Source organism: Amblyraja radiata, chromosome 9, assembly GCF_010909765.2.
Source record: "Amblyraja radiata isolate CabotCenter1 chromosome 9, sAmbRad1.1.pri, whole genome shotgun sequence".
In the NCBI taxonomy this organism is placed as follows: domain Eukaryota; kingdom Metazoa; phylum Chordata; class Chondrichthyes; order Rajiformes; family Rajidae; genus Amblyraja; species Amblyraja radiata.
The window spans coordinates 63,942,935-63,970,556 of NC_045964.1; the positions used below are offsets into that span (position 1 = coordinate 63,942,935).

General features: G+C 41.6%; 1 protein-coding gene across 1 annotated transcript in view; it reads right to left on the bottom strand.

The window, feature by feature from the left end:
• ltbp2 (latent transforming growth factor beta binding protein 2) overlaps window positions 1-27,622 on the bottom strand; it is a 175,373-nt gene that overhangs the window by 138,492 nt on the left and 9,259 nt on the right. The window contains exons 2-3 of the mRNA XM_033027651.1: window positions 7,641-7,711; window positions 2,337-2,616 (exon numbers count right to left, since the gene is read on the bottom strand). Coding sequence (XP_032883542.1) covers window positions 2,337-2,616; window positions 7,641-7,711 — 351 coding nt within the window. The remainder of the gene's footprint in view (window positions 1-2,336; window positions 2,617-7,640; window positions 7,712-27,622) is intronic.

The window sequence follows — 27,622 nt, forward strand, 5'->3', positions numbered from 1 at the left end:
TCCCTTCCCACCCAAACCACCCCCTCCCCTGGTACTTGTCCTTGCAACCGCAGGAAATGGTACACTTGTCGCTTTACCTCCCCCCTCGACTCCATCCAAGGACACAAGCAGTCTTTCCAGGTGAGGCAGAGGTTCACCTGCACCTCCTCCAACCTCATCTATTGCATCCGCTGCTCTAGGCGTCAACTGCTCTACATCGGTGAGACCAAGCGCAGGCTTGTCGATCGCTTCACCCAACACCTCCACTCAGTTCACATCAACCAACCTGATCTCCCGGTGGCTCAGCACTTCAACTCCCCCTCCCATTCCGAATCCGACCTTTCTGTCCTGGGCCTCCTCCATGGCTAGAGTGAGTCCCACCGCAGGTTGGAGGAGTTTACACCCCAGCGGTATGAACATTGTCTTCTCCAATTTCAGGTAGTCCTTGCTTTCTCCCTCCTTCCCTTCCCCTCCCCTTCCCAGCTCTCCCACAGCCTACTGTCTCCGCCTCTTCCTTTCTTCTTCCCGCCCCTCAATCCCACATCAGTCTGAAGAAGGGTCTCGACCCGAAACGTCACCCATTCCTTCGCTCCATAGATGCTGCCTCACCCGCTGAGTTTCTCCATCTTTTTGTCTACCAAAGACAAGTAAGAGATCAGAAGGTGGTGCACCCAATCTTTCACTCCAGCAATGACAGATAAACTTTGCATTTGTCACCTCAGCTTTAATTAGAGATGGCTGATCATGATTGAAATTACAGGTGTTTTACTTTTCTTTATTTTGTATTTTAGGATTTTAAATGTTTTTTATTTGTTTTAGATAATTAATTGCACGTTAAAGAAAATCTTATAAATATAGATATATATATTTTTTTAATTTAAATGTGGCTAAACTGCTTTTAAATGGCAGAGATCATTATTTTAAAATGCCTTTGACAAAGGCAATCACTTTTTAGTCCATCAGGGCAGTCCAATGGTAATATCTTAGCCTTCAAGTTTGTTTGGAACCAAACCCGGTGCAACTACAGAAAAGGCGAGGGGCAAGTCTGACTGCAGGCTTCTAAAATCTATCACTTCATGGTTTTTTCTACATTTCACAGATGAGAGAGAAAAATATGTCCTTCAATGCCCTTTTAAAAATTCTATATCTATTTTCCTCCCAAATTATTTCACTTATGAAACAAACTTTATCTGTATTGTTAAATTGAGCTGCTCCATTGCAATCCTTGATTAATTATCACTCCATCCATAGTTTCAATTTAAAGACATTTTATTTGCACATTTGTGGTCTCCACTACATTACACTATTAGGCTACGAAAGCTTTACCTACTTATGAGACTATTCTTTAACTACAACTTTAATAATGGTATGTTGTTTGCATTAAATTGGACACAAAGAAATATGATTTGCTCAGATAATTAGTTAACTTTAAGATTTTTTGCTAAGAATAGTTGTGAAAATTGCTTTGTCAAACTTTTCCTTTAAAGAAAAGCAAAATATCCCTCCACATTGTCATCTTTCACTTAGTAGTTGAGATTACAATTAAGACGAATTATTCAATGATCACCAGAGCCTCGAATCATATGTACAGTCTATATATTGGGAAACAGATATTCTAACAAACAACTAATAATACAGTAGAAACTCATCAATATTGTTTTCCGGATCGTATCTCCAGTCGATCATGGAGCTGGCGGCCTTGCTCGAGACTGACTTTGAGCCCCACCACGGGGCCGTGGACTTACCATCGGACACTGCGATCCCTTGCCTGGGATCGATGCTCCAACCACAGCCTGTGGATTTCAACATCGAGGAGCTCGCAGTCTCAGGTAGAGACCGATGTCGGGAAGCTCCAAAGTTGCAGGAGGTTCAATCAGACCCAACCCAGAGTCCGATCGCCTGGCACGGGGAAGCTGAGATCCCCCCGATGCGGGAGCTTGATCGCCCCGACGCGGAGGGCCCGACCGCCGGCTAGGGAAGCCAAGATCGTCCCGTCAACAGAGGACTCGAGGGGCCCGACCACGGGAGAACAAAGAAGGGAAGAGATTTAACTTTTTTTCCACCTTCCATCACAATGAGGAATGTGGAGGAGTCACTGTGGTGGATGTTTATGTTAAAATGTATTTTGTGTGTTTTGTTGCTTTGTAATTGGTATGACATATGGGAAATCAAATTCCTCGTATGTTGCAAAACATACTTGGCTAATAAAGTATGATTATGATTATGATATTCAGTGAAAATGATGTGATAAATTATACCAACTACCTACATATTCCATTGTTTTAAAGTAATTTTATAAAAACTGCTATATTGGTCATTTATACATCAATGGAGAATAATAAATGAAAATTACTCACAGAAGGTGCTTGGTGTGACCAATTAATGAAGTCTCACGTCTAGATGAAATTTGTTTCATTCTTTTGGTGTTATTTTTTGCATTATCATCAATTTGCTGGATGGCATTTAAATTTGAGGCAGATAACCGAGAAGGCAAGGATCTTGATGAGAGGCCACGGGGAATGTATGGTTGTTCTGGAACAACTTCTTCACACCTAGAACCCCGGAATCCTGATCGGCAGACACAGACTTGAGGTCGAGAACATGAACCCCTGTTTTGACATGGTGGGTCACATACAGCTGTTGAGAAACACCAAATTAGAAACATTAAGTACAATGTAACTTCCCAAATCCACATAATTTGAACAGGTACTTTGGATCCGTCTTCACTAAGGAGGACACAAACAATCTTCCTGATATAGCAGTGGCCAGAGGATCTGGGGTGACGGAGGAACTGAAGGAAATTCACATTAGGCAGGAAATGGTGTTGGGTAGACTGATGGGACTGAAGGCTGATAAATCCCCAGGGCCTGATGGTCTGCATCCCGGGGTACTTAAAGAAGTGGCTCTAGAAATCGTGGATGCATTGGTGATCATTTTCCAATGTTCTATAAATTCAGGATCAGTTCCTGTGGATTGGAGGGTAGCTAATGTTATCCCACTTTTTAAGAAAGGCGGGAGAGAGAAAACACGGATTATAGACCAGTTAACCTGATGTCGGTGGTGGGGAAGATGCTGGAGTCAATCATAAAAGATGAAATAGCAGTACATTTGGATAGCAGTAACAGGATTTGTCTCAGTCAGCATGGATTTATGAACGGGAAATCATGCTTGACTAATCTTCTGGAATTTCTGAGGATGTAACTAGGAAAAGGGAGACCCAGTGGATGTAGTGTACCTGGACTTTCAGAAAGTATTTAATAAGGTCCCACATAGGAGATTAGTGGGCTAAATTAGGGCACATGGTATTGGGGGTAGAGTGCTGACATGGATAGAGCAGTTTAATGGATTGAGGGTTCAAGAAGGAACTGCAGATGCTGGAGAATCTAAGGTAGACAAAATTGCTGGAGAAACTCAGCGGGTGTGGCAGCATCTATGGAGCGAAGGAAAGAGGCAACATTTCGGGCCGAAACCCTTCTTCAGACTAATGGATTGAGGAGCATGCTTAAGAAGGAAATCAGGTGGACAAAGAGGGCCAGGAGATAATTCTGGCAGATAAGATTAAGGAGAATCTCAAAGAAATGTTGTACATACATTAAGGGAAAGAGGGTTACTAGAGGGAGAATAGAGCCCCATAAAAACCAAAGCGGTCATCTATGTGAGGAGTTGCTGGAGATGAGCAAGTGAGTATTTCTCCTCTGTTTTCACTGTGGGGAAAGACATGAAGATTAAGGAACATGGGACTGGAAATGTCTAGAGGACAGTCCATATTTTGGTCCAAGAGATGCTGGACATCATAAGGCGCATGAAAGAAGATACATTTCCTGGGCCTGGTTAGATATATCCAAAGACACTGTGGGAAGGTAGAAAAGATGCAGATTAATGTGATGTGTAGCATTTTGGGAAGTTAAACCAGGGAAGGACCTTTACAGTGAATGGTAGACCCCAGGGAGTGTTGCACAGCAGAGTGATCTTGTACAGGTACATAGTGTCTGAAAGTGGTCTCACAGGTAGATGGGGTGGTAAAGAAAGCTCTTAGTACATTGATCTTCATCAGTCAGGGTATTGAGTACAGAAGTTGGGATGGTATGATACAATTGTACAAAACGTTGGTGAAGCTGCATTTGGAATAATGTGTTAAGTTTGGTCACCCTGCTATAGGAAGGATGTCATTAAGCTGGAAAGAATGCAGACAAGGTTTACAAGGATTTTGCCAGCATGACCTGAGCTATAGGGAGAGGTTGGGCAAGCTAGGACTTTATTCCTTGTGGTGCAGGTGACTGAGCTGTGATCTTACAGAAGTGTCTAAAATCATGAGGGGAATTGTCAGGGTGAATGCACTGAGTCTTTTATTCAGGATAGGGGAATTAAGAGCCAGAGGACATATAAGGTGAGAGAGGAAAGATTTATCAGGATGCTGAGGGGTAACCTTTTCACCCAGGGGGTGGTATCTATGTGGAATGAGCTGCCAGAGAATGTAGTTGAGGACATGGATAAAAGGTTAAGAGGAATATGGACCAAATGTGGACACATTTTACTAGCTTAGATGGGCATCTAGGCGGGCATGGATGAGTTGAACTGATGGGCCTGTTCATGCAAACTCAATACAGACAGCACCTACAGTCATGATCAAATCTGGGTCCCTGGTGCTGTAAGGCAGCAACTCTACTGCTGCACCATCGAACATATCATCGCACTGCAACACTTCTCAACTGCTTCAGTAAACAAGACTATGTTTGTTCAGGTAATAATCCTTCTATTTAAACATCAGATAAATGGTAATTGGTTTCATCCCAACACAATCTTTATTTCTGAACCATCAATGTCATCCATTTCAAGTCAAGTCGAGTTTATTGTCATATGCACAAGAACGGTGAATACACATACAATAAAAATTCTTGCTTGCAGTGGAATCAAGGGCACATAGATTCAGGCAAAATCACAAAAGCAAATTGTATATAAATTACACGTAAAATTTTAAGAAAGAAGAAGACTGAGCTGCTTTGGAATATTTTACTCACTGAACGGCATCATGAAATTGGTCATGTTTGCCATTGATGCTCTCCTCAAGTACCATGGACAGCTCAGCATGAAGGCTGGCTGGAGGTATCTTGGTTATACATTTCTCATAGCCAATATATTGTATACAAAATGTCTTAGCATTGCACTAGTTTATTTTATTAGAACTAATTTCCTCAGTTTGGGTGATAATTAATTTTCGATCGCCAATACTAAATGGTTGTCTTTCAATCAGCGACATGTTGTACTCCCCTCTTACCATCTGGTTCCAATAAAGTCAACCAGTGATCAAAAATGACCTTTGCGTCACTGTGTTCCATTTCTCAAATCTAACCTACAAATAAAGCTAATGGCCATGAAAGAATGCAGTTTACACAACTAGAAACATTTCATAAAATTTAATATTTAGGAGAGAAGCTATTGGTGACGATTTTGTTTATTTTGTCAGTCAACTACTCCAGGCTCTATCCCATAACATATATTCTGGTTATCTTTTCACCATATTTCCAATTTTCTTGCTTCTTTATTTTCCAAAAAAAATTGCATTGCTACTTGTTTCCAATTCTAATGAGGTCAACACTTTGAAATATGAACACCATTTCACTTATGACTGATCTTTCTTAATTTCCTGCACCTTTCCACCATGTTTCGCTTTATAGCAGAGTAGGGTTTACCATCTCCAGTCTCGCATTCTAATAGCATCTCATAGATTAGTGTAAATTGTGCTTTGTGTTTGGCATGGACTTGGTGGGTTTTTGCACTGTTTAATACTATGATTCTTTTAATAGAATCATATTAAATTCTATTTAATATGATTATAAAATAGCATATTAATATAAAATGTTGGCCAGACTAATCTTATTCACTGACAATTATGCAAAAATATTAAATTTCATGTACTATTCAGTGTTTATATCTGAAAATTGGCACAATTTGATGGAGGATACCTTTCATTATCTTATTTGGCAGAGCAAGTAATTCAAAACTTAGCATTCATGAGATACGGATTAATTGTATTCTATCATTTCCTGTAACCTCGTTACATAGCCTATTCCTCACGTTATCACTGTTCGGTTATTGAGTGTGCAAAAAACTGGCCAGAAATGTCATCTGACATAACTCAAGGATCACAAGTAGGCTAATCATTTTAAGTACTGTTATCGACAACCTCTATTTTCCTCCCACATCACAAAGGTAAGTGAATTGGCCACTATAAATGGCCTTGTGTGCGTAGGTGAGTGGAAGAATCTGGGGGTAGTTCAGATAAATGAGGAAATAATATAAAATGGGATTAGTGTAGAACATGTGTAAAATGGATGGTTCATTTTATCGACCAAGGGTTTGTTTCCACACTGTAGATTTATATAACTCTAAATGTACATAATTGGTTTTGAAGTACTTTGGTACATCATGAAATTATAAAATACTTGTCTTTCTTCAATTGAAACTTAATATGTAGCTAAATTTGAAACCTACTGGAAGGAGGCATACAGAATATGAAGTGGATTCATCCATACCACTACTAAAGTACAAATGTCTCCCACACAGTTTCCTTCTGATGTTCAAATAAAAGAACTGCTCCTAAAATATTTGGTGGTATACAATCTCTTGCAAATGGTCTTTTTCACTCTCATCCTTTTTCTTCGGAAGCTTGGTTTTACACATGTCACCTTTGTTCATAGCCTGTCATATATAATCTAAGTGGAATGCTTACTTCTTCACCTCTGTCAGGGAGTAATTGGTTTACTTAGAAAACATGCCCTTAACATGTCACTATACTCTGTAATAGGCCAAATCTTGAACAATGACGAGAAGGAATACAGAAATGAGATTTCATCTCCCTTCTTCAGACTCGGAAGAATGTTGGAGATGAAAGAGGGTGAGAGATGACAAGGAAACAAAAGAGGGGCAGGGGGGGAAGAAAGGCAACAAAAAGGAGACAAGGGTGTTGCTAAGGGGTCGACACTGGACAGCGAGGCCTTCTTGCGGGAGAAAAAGGCGGGTAGGTGGAGGCGACGGATGAAGAGCTCAACAACAGGTATGTAACATGGGCGTAGGGATACAATGGTAAGGCCACTGTTGAGGATTCACCATTCTGCATCAGAAAGAGGGAGGTCAGGGGGATGGTGAAAACCCGACAGGGATAAGGGCTGTAGTCTGAAGGGCGGGGGGGGGGGGGGGGGGGGGGGGGGGGGGTGGATGTATTTAGTGTAGCTGTGGTTGATGATGTTCCAGAAGGCAAGACAGGATATTTTGCTCCCTCTTCACCAACTTCTGGACTGATTGAGCAGATCTCATGTTTGGATCAAAATTGCAAGTGGTGCAAAGGGCTATGGAAGATAAGATGTATTTGCGATTGCCAGGTATGCCCAATAGCAGGAAGGATGGGATAACTCTGTACACTTTTCTAATGGTGTCGGTACTGTGCTGTTTTCTCTGATAGCGTGATCTCAGAGATTTATCCAACCTTTCGTAAGAACTTTGTTTCTTTCTTACTAATAGTTTATATGTATAATAGGATTTATTCATCTGTTATAAGTATTTTGCATTTAACTTTGTATATTAATAAGATGCAAACCACCAGAAGCAGAATTTTACAACAGTTATGCAAATACTAAAATATTTTTCTTGAATATCATACTTACGTTTCATACATCGGTTTGTACTTTGGCTCACACTCCATCCAGAACAACATTGTTTTCCACAAGCATTAGGCCTATAAGAAAGAATATTATAAATTATATGTTTTTTTATAAATTATAAATGTATATAAAAATGATTGAAAAAAATAAAAATGATAAATGTACATACTAACCACACTAACCAGCAGAGTCATTCAAAAAGTTAATATAGATGACAATCTAGTGTGGACCCAGCACAAATCCCTGTGGCACACCACTGGTCACAGGCCTCCAGTCTTTAAAAAAAACATCCCACTACCACCTAATTTCTCCTTCCACCAAGCCAATGTTATATCCAATTGGCAAGCTAGGCCTGGATACCATGTGATCTAATCATCTAGACAAGCTTACCATGCGGTACTATTTTATCAAAGGCCTCGGTAAAGTTCAAATGGACAACATCTACTGTCCTGCCTCTTTCAATCATGTTTATCACTTCTTCAAAAAACTCAAATCGAATTTGTGTCACATGGTTTCCATTGCACAATGCCTTGCTGACTATCCCTAATCCATCCTTGCCTTTCCAAATGCAGGAAGATCCTGTCCCTCAGAATCCTCTTCACTAGCTTTCCCACCACTGAAGTTAGGTTCACCAGCCTGTAGTTCCTTTGCTTGTTCTCGCAGCCCTTCTTCAATAATGCCATAACACTGGCCATCCTCCAGTCTTCTGGTACCTTATCCGTGACTAAAGAAAATGCAAATATCTCTCCTGGAGCCCATACATTTTCTTACCTAACCCTACAATGTCCTAGGACACCCTTGATTGATCTCCAGGATTAATTCTCCTTACTCTGCCTCAAGATCGTGAGAAACTGCTCTATTCTTATACCGATGTATTCCAATACATCACTATTCATTTCCCTTAATCTCTAAGCCTCTATGATCTTCTCCATAGTTAATGCAGATGATAAAATATTATTTTAACATCTCACCCAATTCCAATGGCTCCACAGACCACCACACTGATCCACAAGGGGGCCTGGTCTCTATCATTACCTTTTTGCTCTTAATATAATTGTAGAAAGTTAGGATTTTCCTTTGCCTTATCTGCCAAAGCTATCTTGTGCATTCTTTTTGCCTTCTAAAAAGTCCTTTTAAATGTACTTCCACATCCCTAAATCTCCTCAAGAGATTTGACGCTAGTTGCCTATACCTGATAGATGCCTCCTTTTTCCTGACCAGTGCCAACAATGTTATGACCACAGAAGTCAGTGACATTATGAGATTATGCTGTTAGAAGTTCGGCTTCATAAAGTGGCTCAACAAGAAGGGAAGTTAATAGTTGAGAGGTCAACAGCTAAATTTGTGTAGGATTGGGGGTGGAGATATAACAACCACAAATTGGTCATTCAAAGATCACTGCTTTGAAAGAAATTCCACTCCCCCCAAAAAGTAGATTAACTAACTAAAGCTCACGTTGAACAGCATGTTTTTTTAAACTATTTCATTTTTTCCCCTATTATTCCCTAAACCATCCTTGCCTTTCCAAATGCAGGAAGATCCTGTCCCACAGAATCCCCTCCAATAGCTTTCCCATCACCTTATAATGGTTTTATTTTGCTTTAAATAAACAAGTCTAGGACCAGAGGCCATAGCCTCAGATTCAGAATAAAAGGACATTCCTTAAGAAAGGAGCGGAGACATTTCTTTAGTCAGAGAATGATGAATCTGTGGAATCCATTGCCACAGAAGATTATGTAGGCAAAGTCAATGGATATATATTAAGGAAGATATGGATAGATTCTTGATTAGTACGAGTGTCAGGGGTTATGGGGAGAAGGCAGGAGAATAGGGTTAGGAGAGATGGATCAGCCATGATTGAATGGTGGAGTAGACTTGATGGGCCAAATAGCCCAATTCTGCTCCTATAACTTATGAAATGAACTGTTCTTCGAAATGGAGATGACCCAGTGGAGATGATTAAAAAAAAAAAATGATTCTTAACCAAGGTTCAATTTACCTCGGCGGTTTTCGCCCTTTGGAAATGGTGGGGTGGGGTTAAAATGGCGCCCCAACCGTCCTGCATGAGGCCAATTTGGTGGTAATGGACGAAGTAGCGTGCGTCCTAGACCACCCACCCCCCACATAGCGCGTGCCCTAGACCCCCCACATAGCGCGCCCTAGACCACCCACCTCCCACATAGCGCGCGCCCTAGACCCCCCACATAGCGCGCCCTGGACCACCGAATCCCACATAGCGCGCCCTAGACCACCCACCCCCCACATAGCGCACGCCCAGTCCCGCGCACGCCTCTGATCCACCCGGCACACGCCCCAAGCGCGTTCAATCCTGCTCAGCGCGCATGCGCTCCACTCAGCCCCTCGCCGGTCGGCCAACCGTGCCACGCTTTGCGAAAACCTCGTCACATGTTAGTAACTGCCATTTCGACCTCTTTTTGCTATGTCGGGAATAGTTTTCCTTTTCATACGGCTGCCGAGGCTGCACCTTGCGCAAGGTGAGATTCAAAGCGAACCCTAATATTACTCAAATGTGGGATCATCCAAACGACATAGAATTATATCGCACTTGCTTGAGTAGTAGAAATGCAGTGAAATGTAATGGACCAATTACGCCCTCTTCCCGGCCAGGTAATTATTAAATGTGTAAAATTTCTCTTAGTGTTTTGGAAGAGGGAAACAATTCTGTACTTTACAAAAATGTGGTCTTGTAGGGAAGCGGAAAAGCAGACTTGAGGCATGCAGTTTTTGGACATGTGCCTTTCCGTTGAATGTAATTTTGTTCTATCTAGATAATGGACAAGAAATAATCAAAATGTATCCACAACAACCATCTTTCTCAAAAAAGCCAGCAAGCTACTTGGTGGCTGTAAAAATCCCTAACTTTGTTTATCTGAACCAATTAAACTTTCTGAAGTTAGTTTGTCCATTGATATTCGCACTCTTGGATTGTTAACTCAAGAATTAGGAGAAAAATGTACTTAGAATATTAAACGTTTTTTGACCCCATCACAACACTGCTGACCTGCTAAACTTCAATATCCTGTCACATGTCATTTTAATTATCATATTTTGGGGCAGAATCATAAAACATTCTAGAATCAGCAAAATTCCTTGTTTTTATTAAGCACTAGACAAAGGGGGGGGGCCCGTTGAGTCCCGTCTCCTCAAAGCGCGGTTGCGAGGGTGGTCTGTGGCGTCACAAACACACTAACCACCCCCCTTGATAGATTAATATTATTCATTGGCTCCTTTTACCGCATCCCCACCCTATCTCGTGGGGCAGAGAGGGGGGGGTGGGAGAGGGAGGGGAGAGGGCGGGATGAGGAGGAGGGAGAGGAGAGGAAAGGGGGAGAAGGAGGGGGAGGGAGGAGAGGGAGAGGGAGAGAGGGAGGAGAGGGAGAGGGGTAGGGAGGGAGAGGGAGGAAGGGGGAAGAGTGAGAGAGGGGGGGAAGGTGGAGATGGAAGTGAAGGGGGGAGACGAGGGAGTGGGGGAGGGGTAGAGGAAGGGGAGGTGGGAGGGGGTGTGGGGGAGAGAGAGGGCGGACTTGAACTCGGCGAGCAAGCCTCAGGACCTCTGAAGCCCTCGGAACTGCGTGTTCAGCGGCTTCAATCCAGAGCTTTGGGGGGGGGGGGCGCAGCAGATGGCCGGCCGAGTGCGAGTTGACTGCGAGCGGGAGGCGACAAAATGACTGCGAGTCGGGGGGGGGAGGTGGTTAACGTAACTCGCAGCGCATGCAAAGCAGTGGGGAGAATCCTGCAGCAGCGGGGGGGAGAAAGCGGGGGAGTGGGGTGACTTCACTCGCTGCGCGTGGAACATAGCGCAACAGGCCGCGAGGAGAAAGTTCTTGAAAAGCAAGCCGGGAAGCTCGTGAGTGCTCGTGAGCGCCCGTGATCTTGGGTGACCTCGGAAGCGCTCTGAAGCTCTCAGAAACGCCTTCGGAAGCCCTCGGGATCTGCAGAACAGAGCCCACTTGCTCGTGCTTTCTGCATCTTTTGATGAAGCGGGTGGGGGGGGGGGGGGGGGGGGTGAGGGGGGGTGTGGTGACGTCAGTCCTGGAAAACAGTGCCCAGCAGGCAGCGCGTTGAAAACTGCGCAGCTTGCCGCGAGGAGCAGAACCATTGTGACGTCATCAGCTGGTTAACTTCAAAAGATATCTCAGATTGGTGGACAATTTTAGTCAAAAACTCGGGAAATAATGAATCAAATTTTCAGATGAGGCTATTTTTGAAATCATGAGGTAAATCTCTACCGGACTATGTAAAAATTTCACCGTTAGCGCGTTGGGTTTACGAGGAGATGTGAATCACATACGAATAAATACATCCACATCCAAGATCAGAGTTTTATATCATAACTAGATGGGGACGTCAGTTTTTGTCCCAACGCAAAACACCACCTTTCAATGTTTCTCTGGAGATGTTGCCTGACCCGCTGAGTTACTCTAGTACTTTGTCTTTCTTTGTAAGCCAGCATCTGCAGTTCTCATTTATAAGACTGCCTCTACCATACAGTCAGAATTTGGAATACATACTGATGATAAATGTTCAGTGCCATTCACCATTCCTCAACAAATGATTCTGTCTATGACTGCGCTCAGCAACACCTGCATAGTATTCAGGCTTGGCCTGATGTGGAACAATTACCATTCACATTGCAAAAGTGGCAGTAATGATTACTTCTGATAAAAGAGAGTCACCTAACCTTTATTGATTAGCAATGTACAGAAAGGAGCCCTCAACAATCGACATCCTTATCAAAATAATGCAATTTAAGAAGCAAGTCAGGGGCTGGATGTCCTGTTGTTGGCGACTCACCCCCTGACAACCCTAAGCTTTTCCATCACCAAAAAGGAAATCCCAATGCCATGGATGAATGTGATTCCAACAACTCAGGAGGCTGATAACATCCAAGACAAAGCAGCAAACATGATTGCCTCGTTAATTCCTCCACCACTGGCACACGGTGGCTGCAATATGTATAAAATGCACTGCAGTTATTCATCAAGATTACTCCCAAACAGCAACCTAACAATGACAAGATAGAAAATACATGATAACACCACCACTGGAGGTTCCCCTTCAAGTCTCACACCATCCCAACTTGTAAGTGCATCATTGAGCTTTCACCATGATGTGTGGGGCAAGATTTCTGCACAGAGTGTGGTGGGGGCCTGGAACACATTGCCAGATGTGGTGGTGGAGGGAGATACCATAGTGGTGTTTAAGAGGCTTTTAAGATAGGCACACGGAAGTGCAAGCAATAGAAGGATATGGATTATATACACGCAGATGAGATCAGTTTAACTTAGCATCGTGTTTGGCACAACATTTGTGAGCTGAAGAACCTATTTCTGTGCGGTACTGTTCTATGTTCTATCATCCCCAAGTTTAAATCCTGGGCCCAAGAACATTGTGGCAGGAACTTCAGAAGATGGAAGCTTACCGACAATTCCTCAAATGAAATTGGCAATTGGCAATAAATATAAGGTAGACTCATCAGGTATGCTCACCTATGACCCAGCTAGTTTTTTTACCCTGGCCTAAATTGAATTCTAACCCAAAGAAAGACACAAAGTCCTGGGGTAACTCAGCGGGTCAGGCAACATCTCTGCAGAACACGGATAGGTGATGTTTTAGGTGGGGACCTTTCTTACGACATTATTGAATTCTACTTCCTTCATCTGCAGGAAATTTATGTCACATAAGGAATGAAGTCAAGCGTTTTCATCCCATATTATTGTACTGATATCTAAAGAGCCATTTGCCATCCAGTGGGAGTAGGTGACTCATTACCTGACTGTTAGTTTACCATCTTCAGGGTATTTGTACCTTGGAGAATTTAGTGCATCTAGCCAGCTAAGCAATTCTACTCACTCTACCGACAGCTTCTTACTCCCCCAAATGTTAGCAACCAATGGCTTATTCCCACACTTTCCACAAATGCTGGGCTTCAGTGGTGTCACCCGAGGCAGCAGATCCATTAAAGTCTGTGACTGACCTCCTAAACCCAGCCTTGGAGGAGGAGATCCAGAGTGTCACCTTTATCTGTTGAAAATGTGTAACTCCAGATATGTTTATTTTAGTTTAAAGATACAGCACGGAAACGGGCCCTTCGGCCCACCAGGTCCGCGCCGACCAGCGATCCCCGCACGTTAACACCATCCTACACCCACTAGGGACAATTTTTACATTTACCAAGCCAATTAACCTACAAACCTGTACGTCTTTGGAATGTGGGAGGAAACCAAAGATCTCGGAGAAATCCCACGCAGGTCACAGCGAGAACGCACAAACTCCGTACAGACAGCACCCGTAATGGGGATCGAACCTGTGTCTCTGGCGCTGCATTCGCTGTGAAGCAGCAACTCTACTGCTGCGCCACCATGACTCCATTGGTCTAACGTGCTTTAGATCCCAATTTTAGTTTCATGTGTGAAGCATTCTGGAAGTTCTAGAAGATAGTATCGGACGAGCGGCTTTGCATACCACAAAATATCTATCATTCTATGAATTCAAATTATTTATGAACAGACAGGCACAAATCTCGCAATATAGTATTGTTGTTAAACTTGTTCAGATGTTACTGTTAAAAAAGTAAGCAAAGTAAATATAAAAGCATAATCCATCTTTAAAGCTAAACTAATTTAAACTAGCATTTCCAAATAGTTAAGCTGTAAAGCACATCTGTGGCACAGATTTTGAATTGGCCTCCTACTGAAAAACAGCATTAGACAGAAGACATCACAAGCATGTTAAATATCCCTGTGAGATAGATGTTGGGTTTTTTTTTCATAGCCATCTGTTGGAAGCTTGTTTGCCTCTTTGATTTGTTGCTTTCTTTATTCTTGAACATAATTAACGAGACTTATAAAGTTTATATTGCTCCCTGCAGAACAAATTCCATAACTTAAGTATATTTGAGCTGCAATGAGTTTATTAAAATAGACTATTCAAAACTTTGAATATATACCTTTCATTTCATAAGCATTTATTTTATTCCCCGAGCTAAAAGGGTTTTGCCAGATAAATACTACAAAGCAAGTAAACAGATATTCTTGGAAGAGGATTCTAGTTTCTTCAATAATTTGTCATTGGATATCAAAGATTCATGCATACCAGTGGTCATTTTAATTACGCCAGATAATTTTGATGGATAGGAGCCTCAAAGTCTGTGCTACATTTGAGAAAGACTTTATCCTGGTCCTCTCCCAGGACTACCAATACATTCCATTGCCATCCACCCGCCCAAGCACAGTCTGGTTCTTAAAAGACTTAGACTTAGATTAGACTTAGACTTAGACCCTTTATTTGTCATTCAGATCTTTCGGTCTGAACGAAATGTCGTTGCCTGCAGCCATACATGTAATAATAAACAACAAAACACACAATAAACACAAATAAACATCCACCACAGTGAGTTCACCAGGCACCTCCTCACTGTGATGGAGGCAAAAATCTTAGGGTTTCTGTCTCTTCCCTCCTCTTCTCCCTCTGCGCTGAGGTGATACCCCACCGGGCGATGGTAAGTTAGTCCCGCGGCTCACCGAGCTCCGCGAACGGGCCGGTTCAAGCTCCGCGGCCCGGGGGTGGTCGAAGCTGCCGCCCTCCAGTCCAGCGGACGCAGCTGTTGCCGCGGGAGCTCCGGAAAACAGGCACCAGCCTGTGACCTGCGAGCTCCCGACAATGTCGTCCACTGGCCTTGTGTATATTAAGCTTGTGTATATTAAGCAATACAACCAAGATCTCTGTATAGTATGACTAACTAGCTTATTCAGAGCTTGTGCCTCCATTATACTGCATTTTCAAAGGTGGTACAAAGTGGTAGTTTTATCCCAACTGATCACAAAGAAGAAACTGACCTCCATTTTCCTTGTAGGTAGATTTGCATTTGGTAATTGTTTGGAAACCATCATAATGTAATTTGGACTGGTGGTGATCTGCTTATGTTCTTGTAATTTCAATAGCCTCCAAGAATGTGCTAATAGGAAGCAGTCTTCATTGTGATTTGCACAGGTGTGGTTTTTATCATATTTGTTTTAAGCATGCAGTCTCCCCCGACACAGCACTCCTTCTCTTCAGCGATGCTGCCTGTCTCTGTGAGTTACCCCAGCATTATCTGTCCTTCTTCATTGTAAACCAGCATCTGCAGTTCCACCCTACACAATGCAGTCTTTTAAATAGCCACAAAAAATGCAACAGATTAGATTCAACCAGTACAAGGGAGCAATTTTCTTTTTTATTGCATACTAATATTGTAACTCTTCACATTTATACCTTCTCATATAGACTCACCCTGTGGGTGAAAGGTAAGCAGCACATCTGTTTATGGACAACATTTTAATATGCCTGTGTAACCTTAAATCTTGATAGATGGATCAGCCACGGAATTAAAATCATGCATAGAAACATAGAAAATAGGTGCAGGAGGAGGCCATTCGGCCCTTCGAGCCAGCACCGCCATTCATTGTGATCATGGCTGATCGTCCACAATCAATAACCCGTGCCCGCCTTCTCCCCATATCCCTTGACTCCACTAGCCCCTAGAGCTCTATCTAACTCTCTCTTAAATCCATCCAGTGATTTGGCCTCCACTGCCCTCTGTAGCAGGGAATTCCACAAATTCACAACTCTCTGGGTGAAAAAGTTTTTTCTCATCTCAGTCTTAAATGGCCACCCCTTTATTCTAAGACTATGGCCCCTGGTTCTGGACTCGCCCAACATTGGGAACATTTTTCCTGCATCTAGCTTGTCTAGTCCTTTTATAATTGTATATGTTTCTATAAGATTCCCCCTCATCCTTCTAAACTCCAGTCAATACAAGCCTAGTCTTTTCAATCTTTCCTCATATGACAGTCCCACCATCCCAGGGATCAATCTCGTGAATCTACGCTGCACTGCCTCAATCACAAGGATGTCCTTCCTCCAATTAGGAAACCAAAACTGTGCACAAGCTCCAGATGTGGTCTTACCAGAGCCCTATACAACTGCAGAAGAACCTCTTTACTCCTATACTGAAATCCTCTTGTTATGAAGGCCAACATTCCATTAGCTTTCTTCACTGCCTGCTGTACCTGTAAGCCAACTTTCAGTGACCAGTGTACAAGGACACCCAGGTCGCGCTGCACCTCCCACTTACCTAACCTAACCCCATTGAGATAATAATCTGCCCCCTTGTTTTTGCCGCCAAAGTGGATAACCTCACATTTATCTATATTATTCAGCATCTGCCACGCATCTTCCCACTCACTCAACCTGTCCAGGTCACCATGCAACCTCCTAACATCCTCTTAATTGTTCACACTGCCACCCAGCTTTGTGTCATCCGCAAACTTGCTAGTGTTGCTCCTAATTCCCTCTTCCAAATCATTAATATATATGGTAAACAGTTGCGGCCCCAACACCGAGTCTGCGGCACTCCACTCGCCACTGCCTGCCACTCTGAAAAGGACCAGTTCACTCCTACTCTTTGCTTCCTGTCTGCCAACCAATTTTCTATCCATGTCAACACCCTACCCCCAATGCCATGTGCTCTAATTTTAGTCACCAGTCTCCTGTGCGGGGCCTTTTCAAAGGCTTTCAGAAAGTCTAGATACACTACATCCACTGGCACCCCTTCATCCATTTTACTTGTCATATCCTCAAAAAATTCCAGAAGATTAGTCAAGCATGATTTCCCTTTCATAAATCCATGTTGACTTGGACTAATCCATTTACTGCTATCCAAGTGCCCCATTATTACCTCTTTAATAATTGACTCCAGCGTCTTTCCCACCACCGAAAACCGTAATTCCCCGTTTTCTCTCTCGCTCCTTTCTTGAAAAGTGGGATAACATTAGCTATCCTCCGATCCACAGGAACTGATCCTGAATCTATTGAACATTGGAAAATGATCACCAATGCGTGCACTATTTCTAGAGCCACCTCCCTGAGGACCCTGGGATGCAGACCACCCGGCCCAGGGGATACAAACATATGTGAACATATAAGGGGTAGAAAAAGAAACAAGCTGCTGGCAGGATCATGTTTTGATGCAGTTCCCTCTCATTCTTATACACTCCGGCAGATTCAAGGATAGTATGTCCAAACTTTCCTTAAGATAACCTTATTGTTCCAGGTGGTAATAAGCCTTTCTGAACATACTAACATCTTTCCTTAAATAAGTTAACCAATATAATATTGTACACCATTTGGTCTTACCAACGCTCTATATAATTGAAGAATAACCTTTTGTACTTAATTCCTCTAATAATAGCCAAAAACAATAATAGCCAATAACATTGGGTAGCTTTCCTAATTACATGCTATGTCTGCATACTTGTCTTTGTGAATCATATACTAGAACACCCAGATAGATCATTTTGCATCTCACAGCTGCACAACCTCTTGGCCCTTAGATAGTATGATTTGCCATTTAACCTACCTTTATACCCTCACAACATACTTTTTCATCTATCTATAGGTCCTTAGCATTTTTGATAACCATATGTTACTCTCACAAGGTATACAAATTAAAAAATGTATATCCTTTGTGACAATCCCAGTTGACACTATTCATCACGTCATTCTTACAAGAAAAAGATCCATTTGCACCTTCTCTGTTTATGTTTGTTCGTGAATTTTCTACCTTCTACATCTTACAAGGTATATCCCTTAGTCCTTACTCAATAACTTTTGTTACAACAAATGCCTTCTGGAAATGCATTTCCCCCAGAGAGTTGTGAATCTGTGGAATTCTCTGCCACAGAAGGCAGTGGAGGCTGATTTGCTGGATGTTTTCAAGAGAGAGTTAGATTTAGCTCTTGGGGTTAAGGGAATCAAGGGATATGGGGAAAAAGCCAGAAAGGGGTACTGATTTTTGGATGATCAGCCATGATCATATTGAATGGGGGTGCTGGCACCTATTTTCTATGTTTAATGTGTAAAATTTGGAACACATTAATTGCTCTCAATTTGTTTTGAAGTTAAAGCTCAGTCAGCATATTTTCTCAAATCCAGATTGATCGGAAACCAAATCAATCATGTATTGAAAACCACATGTTTAACAGCGACTGAATCAAGTTGCTGAGGTATCTATAGTCTTTCCCCAATAAGACCCATAGCATTTCTCTAAATTCAGAGCACGCTGCCACAGGTGGCAGGAATAAGGCTAGATAAATAACAAGTATAGATAAACCTTAAACATTACTAGTAAAGAACAGAGTATTTTTGGAATGTGCAGTGCCCTTTAGAGCATTGGTTTGCAAAATATATGGAAGCATGTGGGAAAACTCTCAGACAGGTTTCTCCATCCCGATATCATTAATGAGCCAGACCAGTTGATCAATCATTGACAGTGCCCTTGAGTACTATATACTTGGCAGGTTCATGAATCATACTACATTATCATCTAAGCATTGACTTGGTTTTGAACTTCCAATGTCTGGCCTTAATTTTAAAACTAGATTCAGATTAGAAATTGGTTACAACTACAAAATATAATCTCTAATTTCCTATTTATTGCAGAATTTATATTATAGGAGAGAGAGGTGCAAATATTGGCAAGGTTACAAATTTGGTTTTGTCAGTCCCTTAAATGGTGTGACTTTTTTTTACATTCAGCAGCCAACTATATTTGTATTTTCCTTTTCATTTTGCACCTTTTAAAATCTATTTTCTTAAATGTTTCAATACTGTAAACAAGGATGTATATTTATAGATTTGACAATCTAGTTTGCTGCTAGAGATGTCAGTTTGATTTTAACGAGGACATAGAAAATTAGTAATTAAATGTGGTCTCAGCCACTGATGCAGTTTGTATGTGACACATTCTGGATATATATGAGACATGGAAAGTCATTTACTAAATGTACCTCTTGGCGAAACATTTCTCCCTTAATATCATAAAACAGGTTAACTGATCATTAATCTCACTACTATTTGTGGAATGTTCTGAGCATAAACAATTGCCTGTATAACAGCATGTACACTAATAAAACAATAATTCATTGTTTAATAGACTTTACATTGTATTGCTAATATCATAAGCTATTACTAAAATGCTTCTTTCAGTTATAATGGGTGCCAATTATGGTGTAAATCATTCCAAGCAGTCTACTTTTTTTTTAAAGGTGAAATGTTCTCATTATAAAACAGAAAATTAAGTAGAGCTCAAATCTATAAGCTTCTGATATGTGATGGAAAAGGAGGGAGGGACTTGACAGCTTAAGAAGCTAAGATCTTGACTCCCATTTAATAGGTTGCAAGTTCAAGTTCCAAGATAGCCTTTCACTGCCACTAGTTTGTCTCACTTGAGCAAATTCCATCAGTTCCTGTCTAAGACACTAATGAAACACATGCAGCAGACTTCCACATGGATGAGGAACAGCAGAATGTAAGTAAGATGATAACCTGCAAGGAGTATGGGTGATTTTTTTTCTATGAAATCATAAAAATTCAAAGACTGTCAACCTGAGCAACATAGAAACATAGAAAATAGGTGCAGGAGGAGGCCATTCGGCCCTTCGAGCCAGCACCGCCATTCATTGTGATCATGGCTGATCGTCCACAATCAATAACCCGTGCCTGCCTTCTCCCCATATCCCCTGATTCCACTAGCCCTGGAGCTCTATCTAACTCTCTCTCAAATCCATCCAGTGACTTGGCTTCCACTGCCCTCTGTGGCAGGGAATTCCACAAATTCACGACTCTCTGGGTGAAAACGTTTTTTCTCACCTCAGTCCTAAATGGCCTCCCCTTTATTCTAAGACTATGGCCCCTGGTTCTGGACTCGCCCAACATTGGGAACATTTTTCCTGCATCTAGCCTGTCCAGTCCTTTTATAATTGTATATGTTCCTAGAAGATAGCCCCTCATCCTTCTAAACTCCATACTACAGAACAGATCTGTGGATGCACCAATGTGATCTCTGCTTCAGAGCTCCCATGTGGTCTCCATGTCAAACATCACACGTGGTTTCCCACTGGTACTATACAGCACAATTTGTTAATTTACACGTGCACAGTCATACTTCTGTTTCTGACTTGTATAACTGACTTACACAAGGGTCCTTGGGACATCATTTTTAAGTTAGTCGGGGAGTGTGCATCCATGGTGCTGAAGTGGGGATGGTTGAAAGCTTCAAGTTCCTGAGGTGTAAATATCACCACCAATTTTCCTGATCTAACCACATTGACACTATTGCCAAGAAACCGCAACAACGCTGCTATTTTCTGAGAAGACTAAGGAAATTAAATGAATCAATAGACATCCCCCTTGAAGGATCATAATAGAATATGGTTAATATGTGGCATGTAGCCAAACACTCTATCAACCCTCTGCAGCTGTATGAAGAGAGCATACTGACTAGTTGTATTACGGCTTGGTGACTCCAACACCCAAAAAAGTAGTGGATATTGCTCGTTCCATCATGGGTATTGATCTCCCCACCATCAAAAGGGACTATAGGATATTAGCTGCCTCAAGATGCCAGCTAATTTCATTAAAAGCCCACACCATGCTCTCATCTTGATTCTACCATCGGGAAGGGGTACAGGAACCTGACAACTGTTGCATGCAGATTCAAGAACAGCTACTTCCCATCAACGATCTGACACTTGAACTGCAGCCCTCACAACCCTAACTACGATGGTTCCGTATAACAATTAAACACTCTTGACAGTTTGCAAACTCAAGTACCCTTTAGGTTTTATGTAGGTCAAATGGTGTACAAACAAGTCATTCAGCCCAACCAGTCCATGCCAGAGTTTTTGGTTCCGAAGCAGAGTCTCAACCCCAAAACGTCATCCATTCTTTCTCTCCAGAGATGCTGCCTGTCCAGCTGAGTTACTCCAGCATTTTGTGTCTACCTTTATGCTTATGTTTAAGCCTCTTTCAAGCTTCCCCCATCTATATCTATCATTGTAATCCTTTATTCTCTCCTCCCTGATGTTCACATCCAACCTTCCCTAAATTAATTCGTACCATTTCCTTCATCAACTCCATATTTGAATTCCACTTAGAAACATAGAAACATAGAAATTAGGTGCAGGAGTAGGCCATTCGGCCCTTCGAGCCTGCACCGCCATTCAATATGATCATGGCTGATCATCCAACTCAGTATCCCGTACCTGCCTTCTCTCCATACCCTCTGATCCCCTTAGCCACAAGGGCCACATCTAACTCCCTCTTAAATATAGCCAATGAACTGGCCTCGACTACCCTCTGTGGCAGGGAGTTCCAGAGATTCACCACTCTCTGTGTGAAAAAAGTTCTTCTCATCTCGGTTTTAAAGGATTTCCCCCTTATCCTTAAGCTGTGACCCCTTGTCCTGGACTTCCCCAACATCGGGAGCAATCTTCCTGCATCTAGCCTGTCCAACCCCTTAAGAATTTTGTAAGTTTCTATAAGATCCCCTCTCAATCTCCTAAATTCTAGAGAGTATAAACCAAGTCTATCCAGTCTTTCTTCATAAGACAGTCCTGACATCCCAGGAATCAGTCTGGTGAACCTTCTCTGCACTCCCTCTATGGCAATAATGTCCTTCCTCAGATTTGGAGACCAAAACTGTACGCAATACTCCAGGTGTGGTCTCACCAAGACCCTGTACAACTGCAGTAGAGCCTCCCTGCTCCTATACTCAAATCCTTTTGCTATGAAAGCTAACATACCATTCGCTTTCTTCACTGCCTGCTGCACCTGCATGCCCACTTTCAATGACTGGTGTACCATGACACCCAGGTCTCGCTGCATCTCCCCTTTTCTTAGTCGGCCACCATCTACAAGAGACCAAACTTAATCCCACACTCTCACCGTTCTTTGGTTAAAATTTCTTACTGATGATTTAATCCTTGTTGAGAAATCCAGACCATATTCACCATCCAAACAATTTTTTTTTAATGTTTAGTTTCTAGTCCGCCATGAACTGTTTGAGACTGAGCCAGAGAAGATGTGATCTCTTGCTACAAAAGTGGAAAATTAGCAAGAGACCACACTGCGATTGTGGCTTTGACGACCAGACTTTGGCTCAAATCATGGAATTTTGACTGAGTGATCCTTTTGTGGTGAAATTACATCTGTCCACACAATCTCACCTAAACCCATTGATTGAGCCAGAATCTCAACATACAACATTGATTTAAAGTTCACATAGCCAAAAGCAAACAGAAGAAAAAGGACAGGGTCTCATGTTCTTCTCTTGATAAAATATTTTATATTTTAACCTGTTCCAAAATACAAGGAGTAATTTTAAGGTTTTGGAGCTTAGAGCTTCATTTGTATTAATATGATGTCATCTGAAACTTTCAATGAGATTCCTCAATCTGATATTCCACGAGAGCCAACAGTTTTACTGGATGTGTACCAAGTAGATAATTAGGCAGTCAGATTTGCAAACCAAAGCGGCAGCCTCAGCGGACTTCAGGAGAGGGCAAATATTTACACCATATGTGATCTTGTCATTTCCATTAGATACTTTTCATAGTTCATGGCAATGATTTCATCACATCATATTTTAATTATCTGGTATTTTTCCCCTTTGAAGGTCTGTTTGAAGAAAATATTTCAGACATGTGTTTAAATCTGCATCAAACAATAGCTTAATTAACAATCGGAAGGTTTCCAGCTGCACAAGAAACAATCCGCAAAGGGACATATTTTACACCATCGAACCATAATTTTGTTCCACTATTTTACCCAATTAAAGTATGAGTCTCATCAGAAGGACTCCTAAAAATCTTAAAACAACATATCCCAAACAATATGTTTTGCTTTGACCAGTTAGATTCTTGACGGTAACACATTATTTGTTTAAAATGGAATGTGCTTCAGGTTTGGTTTATTATTGTCACATAAACGAGGTACAGAGAAAAGCTTTGTTTGCATGCTATCCAATTAAATCAGTTCATGCTGTACAATCAAGATTTACACAGGTACAAATCATGCTGCGCAGTCAAGCTTCCACAAATACAACTGGGTAATTCAAAGAGAAAAATACCTGAGTGCGGAATGCAGTTTACAGCATTGTCGACAAGTGTCCAGTGTCCACAATGAGGCAGATTGGAAGATTGGGACTACACCCTAGTTTGTGGGATGACTATTCAGTAATCTAATAACAGAGAGGAAGAAGCTGTTCCTGAGTCTGCCTGCATGTACTTTCAACTTTTGTATCTTCTGCACGAAGGGAGAGGAGAGAAGAAGGAATGACCGGGTGTGAGAGGAATTTGATGATGTTTGCTGTTTTCTCAAGGGTGCATGAAGTGTGAAAGTGGGGAGTCTGGTCTATGTAGTGGACTTGGTTACATCCACAACTCTGCAATTTCTTGCGGTCTCGGGCAGAGCTGTTCCTAAACCAAGCTGAGATGGAACCCAATAGAAGGCTCTCCGTGGTGCATCCGTTGAGGTCGGAAGGAGTTGTCTGAGATGCCATATTTCTTTAGTCTCTTGAGGAAGTAGAAGCATTAGTGTGCTTTTATGGCCATAGCTTTGATATGGTCAGTACAGGACAAATTGCCTAGGAACTTGAAACTCATCCATTTCCACTTAAATACCATTGATGTTCATTCAGGCATGTGCTCCACCATACTTACTGAAGTCAATAAATAACTCCTTCATCTTGCTGAGGAGAGGTTGTTGTCTTGACACCATGTTACTCTGCTGTCTATCTTTCCACATATTGACATATTCTATGTCATGATTATTTGAGACCCAGCCCACTACAATTATGTCACTTGCAAGCTTGTAGATGAAATTAGGGCAGACCTTGGCTGCACTGTTCTGAGTGTATAAGGAGAATTGTGAGGGATTGGGAACATATCCTTGCAGGCCACGGGTGTTGAGACTTGTTGTGGATGATGTATTGTTGTCTATTCTCACTGATTGTGGTAGTACAAACAAAACAAATTGCAAATATTATTTAATTTGATTTATGTCTTTCTTGTCGATTTATGTAACCACATTCACAAATACATCAGGAACTGTCAGATCAATCTTTATCTCTGCTGCAGATTTTAATCATGTATTTTCCATTTGCCATTGCTTCCAACTATTTGGCCATAATTATATACTGCAGTTTTGTTTTAATGTACTTTAAAATATAGAAGTTTTGGAAGCAAGTTGCAAGAAATAATACATTTTCTTAGTGTCCCGATGCAGCTGCAACTGTACTGCTTAATACTGCAACTGCTGGTCTGTTGAACATTTTTTAAAGCCACAGCTTAATCTAACAAAACAGTTTGAGATTACAGCTGTTACATTTTTAAGCATACATAGCTGTTTCCAAGCACAGCCCTGTAAAAGCAAAATGCCTTCTATTTTGATAAATGAAAAAAAAAATCTGATTTTAAGGTTAATAGACTATAACAGACGCAAATTCAAGCACTATATTTCATTTCTAGACGGATACATAAATTTGAAAAGTAGAAAGTTGTAGAATAGTGGAATTGCTGTAGCACTGGTCGGGAGGACTAGTCTACACTGACTCTATAATAACAACCCACCTGTCGCAATCCACCAGTTTTTCCCCACAGTCCTGCACATTATTTATCACTCCAACTGCCTACTGTATGTACCCATTATCATTACAGGCAGTGTGTTTTAGATCTCAAGTATTCTCTGAATAAAACAGTTTTTCCTTGGATGTCTCATGTCAAATGTATGTTTTTTTTAAAGCATTCACAGATGGAAATAGGTTTGCTCTATTTATCCCAACTAAGCTAGGCATGTTCACACACTTTCATGAAAAAATATTGCATCTCTTTTTTGCTTCAAAGAACATATACCAGGCTTCTTCAGATTAACTTTGCTGGTGAAATACTTCATCCCTGATACCAGTGAATAGGTTCTAAACCTTCCTATGATGTTATAAACAAAATTAAATGCAATATCCAGTTGTGGCCCTACCAGCTCTTATAATGGTTCATAGAAACATAGAAAATAGGTGCAGGAGGAGGCCGTTCGGCCCTTTGAGCCATCACCGCCATTCATTGTGATCATGGCTGATTGTCCCCAATCAATAACCCGTGCCTGCCTTCTCCCCATATCCCTTGATTCCACTAGCCCCTAGAGCACTATCTAACTCTCTCTTAAATCCATCCAGTGATTTGGCCTCCACTGCCCTCTGTGGCAGGGAATTCCACAAATGCACAACTCTCTGGGTGAAAAAGTTTTTTCTCACCTCAGTCTTAAATGGCCTCCCCCTTATTCTAAGACTGTGGCCCCTGGTTCTGGACTCGCCCAACATTGGGAACATTTTTCCTGCATCTAGCTTGTCCAGTCCTTTTATAATTTTATATGTTTCTATAAGAATGCCCCTCATCCTTCTAAACTCCAGTGAATACAAGCCTAGTCTTTTCAATCTTTCCTCGTATGACAGTCCCGCCATCCCAGGGATTGTCATTTGAGGAAAGATTGAAAAGACTAGGCTTGTATTCAATTGAAAAGACTAGGCTTGTAAACAACCTCTGCAATTGCAATCCAGACCTCTGATTATAAATCCCAGAATCTCTAATGCTTAATTTCTACTCTCAAGTATTTATGCATATGCACACTTGGTCCATCTGTCCTTGAATACATTTGAAAATAATACCACTTAGTCTACATTTTCTCTTGTATTTTCTCCCACAATCTATCATCACTTCACATATCTAGGTATTAAATTTCATCCTCTATTTGTACACCCATTATGTAACTTATTTCTCATGCATGCTATTACTATGGCGACAACTTTAAACATTGTGGTATCTACAAATATATTTAAAAATCGAATGCTGCCTCTTAGAAATTACCAATGTCAAGTTTATATAAACAGCAATTTACTTGCTTTTTTCTTCTATCAAGAGGACTTTATCCACACCAGGGCTGGTATTCTGTGTGCATTGTGAGGTGGTTGCTTTCTCAACAATAGACTGTATTTCATGAATAGAATGGGAAAGGTGCAGTGCCTAACCTGTGATGTTGTGCATATGCTTCTAATGCAATGTTAAGATTAAACGTACTAGCCAAGAAGTCCAACATTGTAATAGAAATCATTGAACCAAATGTGATGGTTACTGCAATCTAGTGAGATTGTTCATTAAAAATGTGTACTAATTGATCCAATTTATTATCAGCAATCTTCTCCTCACCTCCCCATTCCTACCCTTGCCCCACCCCCCAATTTGGATGTTTACAGTATGTTCTGTATCTAAAATAACTCTTTAAAAGCCAGATATTATTATGTTTTGCCTTCCAATATTTGGTTCCACTTGATCCTGGCCAGATATATTCTCTTCCTGCTGTATTTACCCCTCCCCCACTGAAGAAGTTCTCCTCTAGATTGTTCTTCATTATTTGTATAGTCCACCTCATTTTCCAAAAAAATACTTTACTCCGTTTTATGTTAAATAAATATGGATCCAGGTATTTTCCCAAATACACCTCAGTAATGTCTTGTTTAAGAAAGAACTGTAGTGGTGAAAAATCGAAGGTGGACAAAAATGCTGGAGAAACTCAGCAGGTGAGGCAGCATCTATGGAGCAAAGGAAAAGGTGACGTTTCGGGTCGAGACCCTTCTTCAGACTGACATGGGCGCCCAACACTACCGCTCAGTTTGCAATAACCAACCTGATCTCCCGGTGGCTCAGCACTTCAACTTCCCCTCCCATTTCAAGTCAAGTTTATTCGTCACATACACATACGAGATGTGCAGTGAAATGAAATTTCGAATCCGACCTTTCTGTCCTGGGCCTCCTCCATGGCCAGAGTGAGTCCCACCACAAATTGGAGGAGCAGCACCTCATATTTTGCTTGGGTAGTTTACACCACAGTGGTATGAACATTGACTTCTCCAATTTCAGGTAGTCTATGCATTCTCCCTCCTTCCCCTTCCCAGCTCTCCCACAGCCTACTGTCTCCGCCTCTTCCTTTATTTTTCCCGCCCCCCCACATCAGTTAGTAATGTCTTTATATTTTTATGTTTACTCTATGTATCGAACTAAATGTGAGATAATTGAAATGCCTCAATATCACCACTG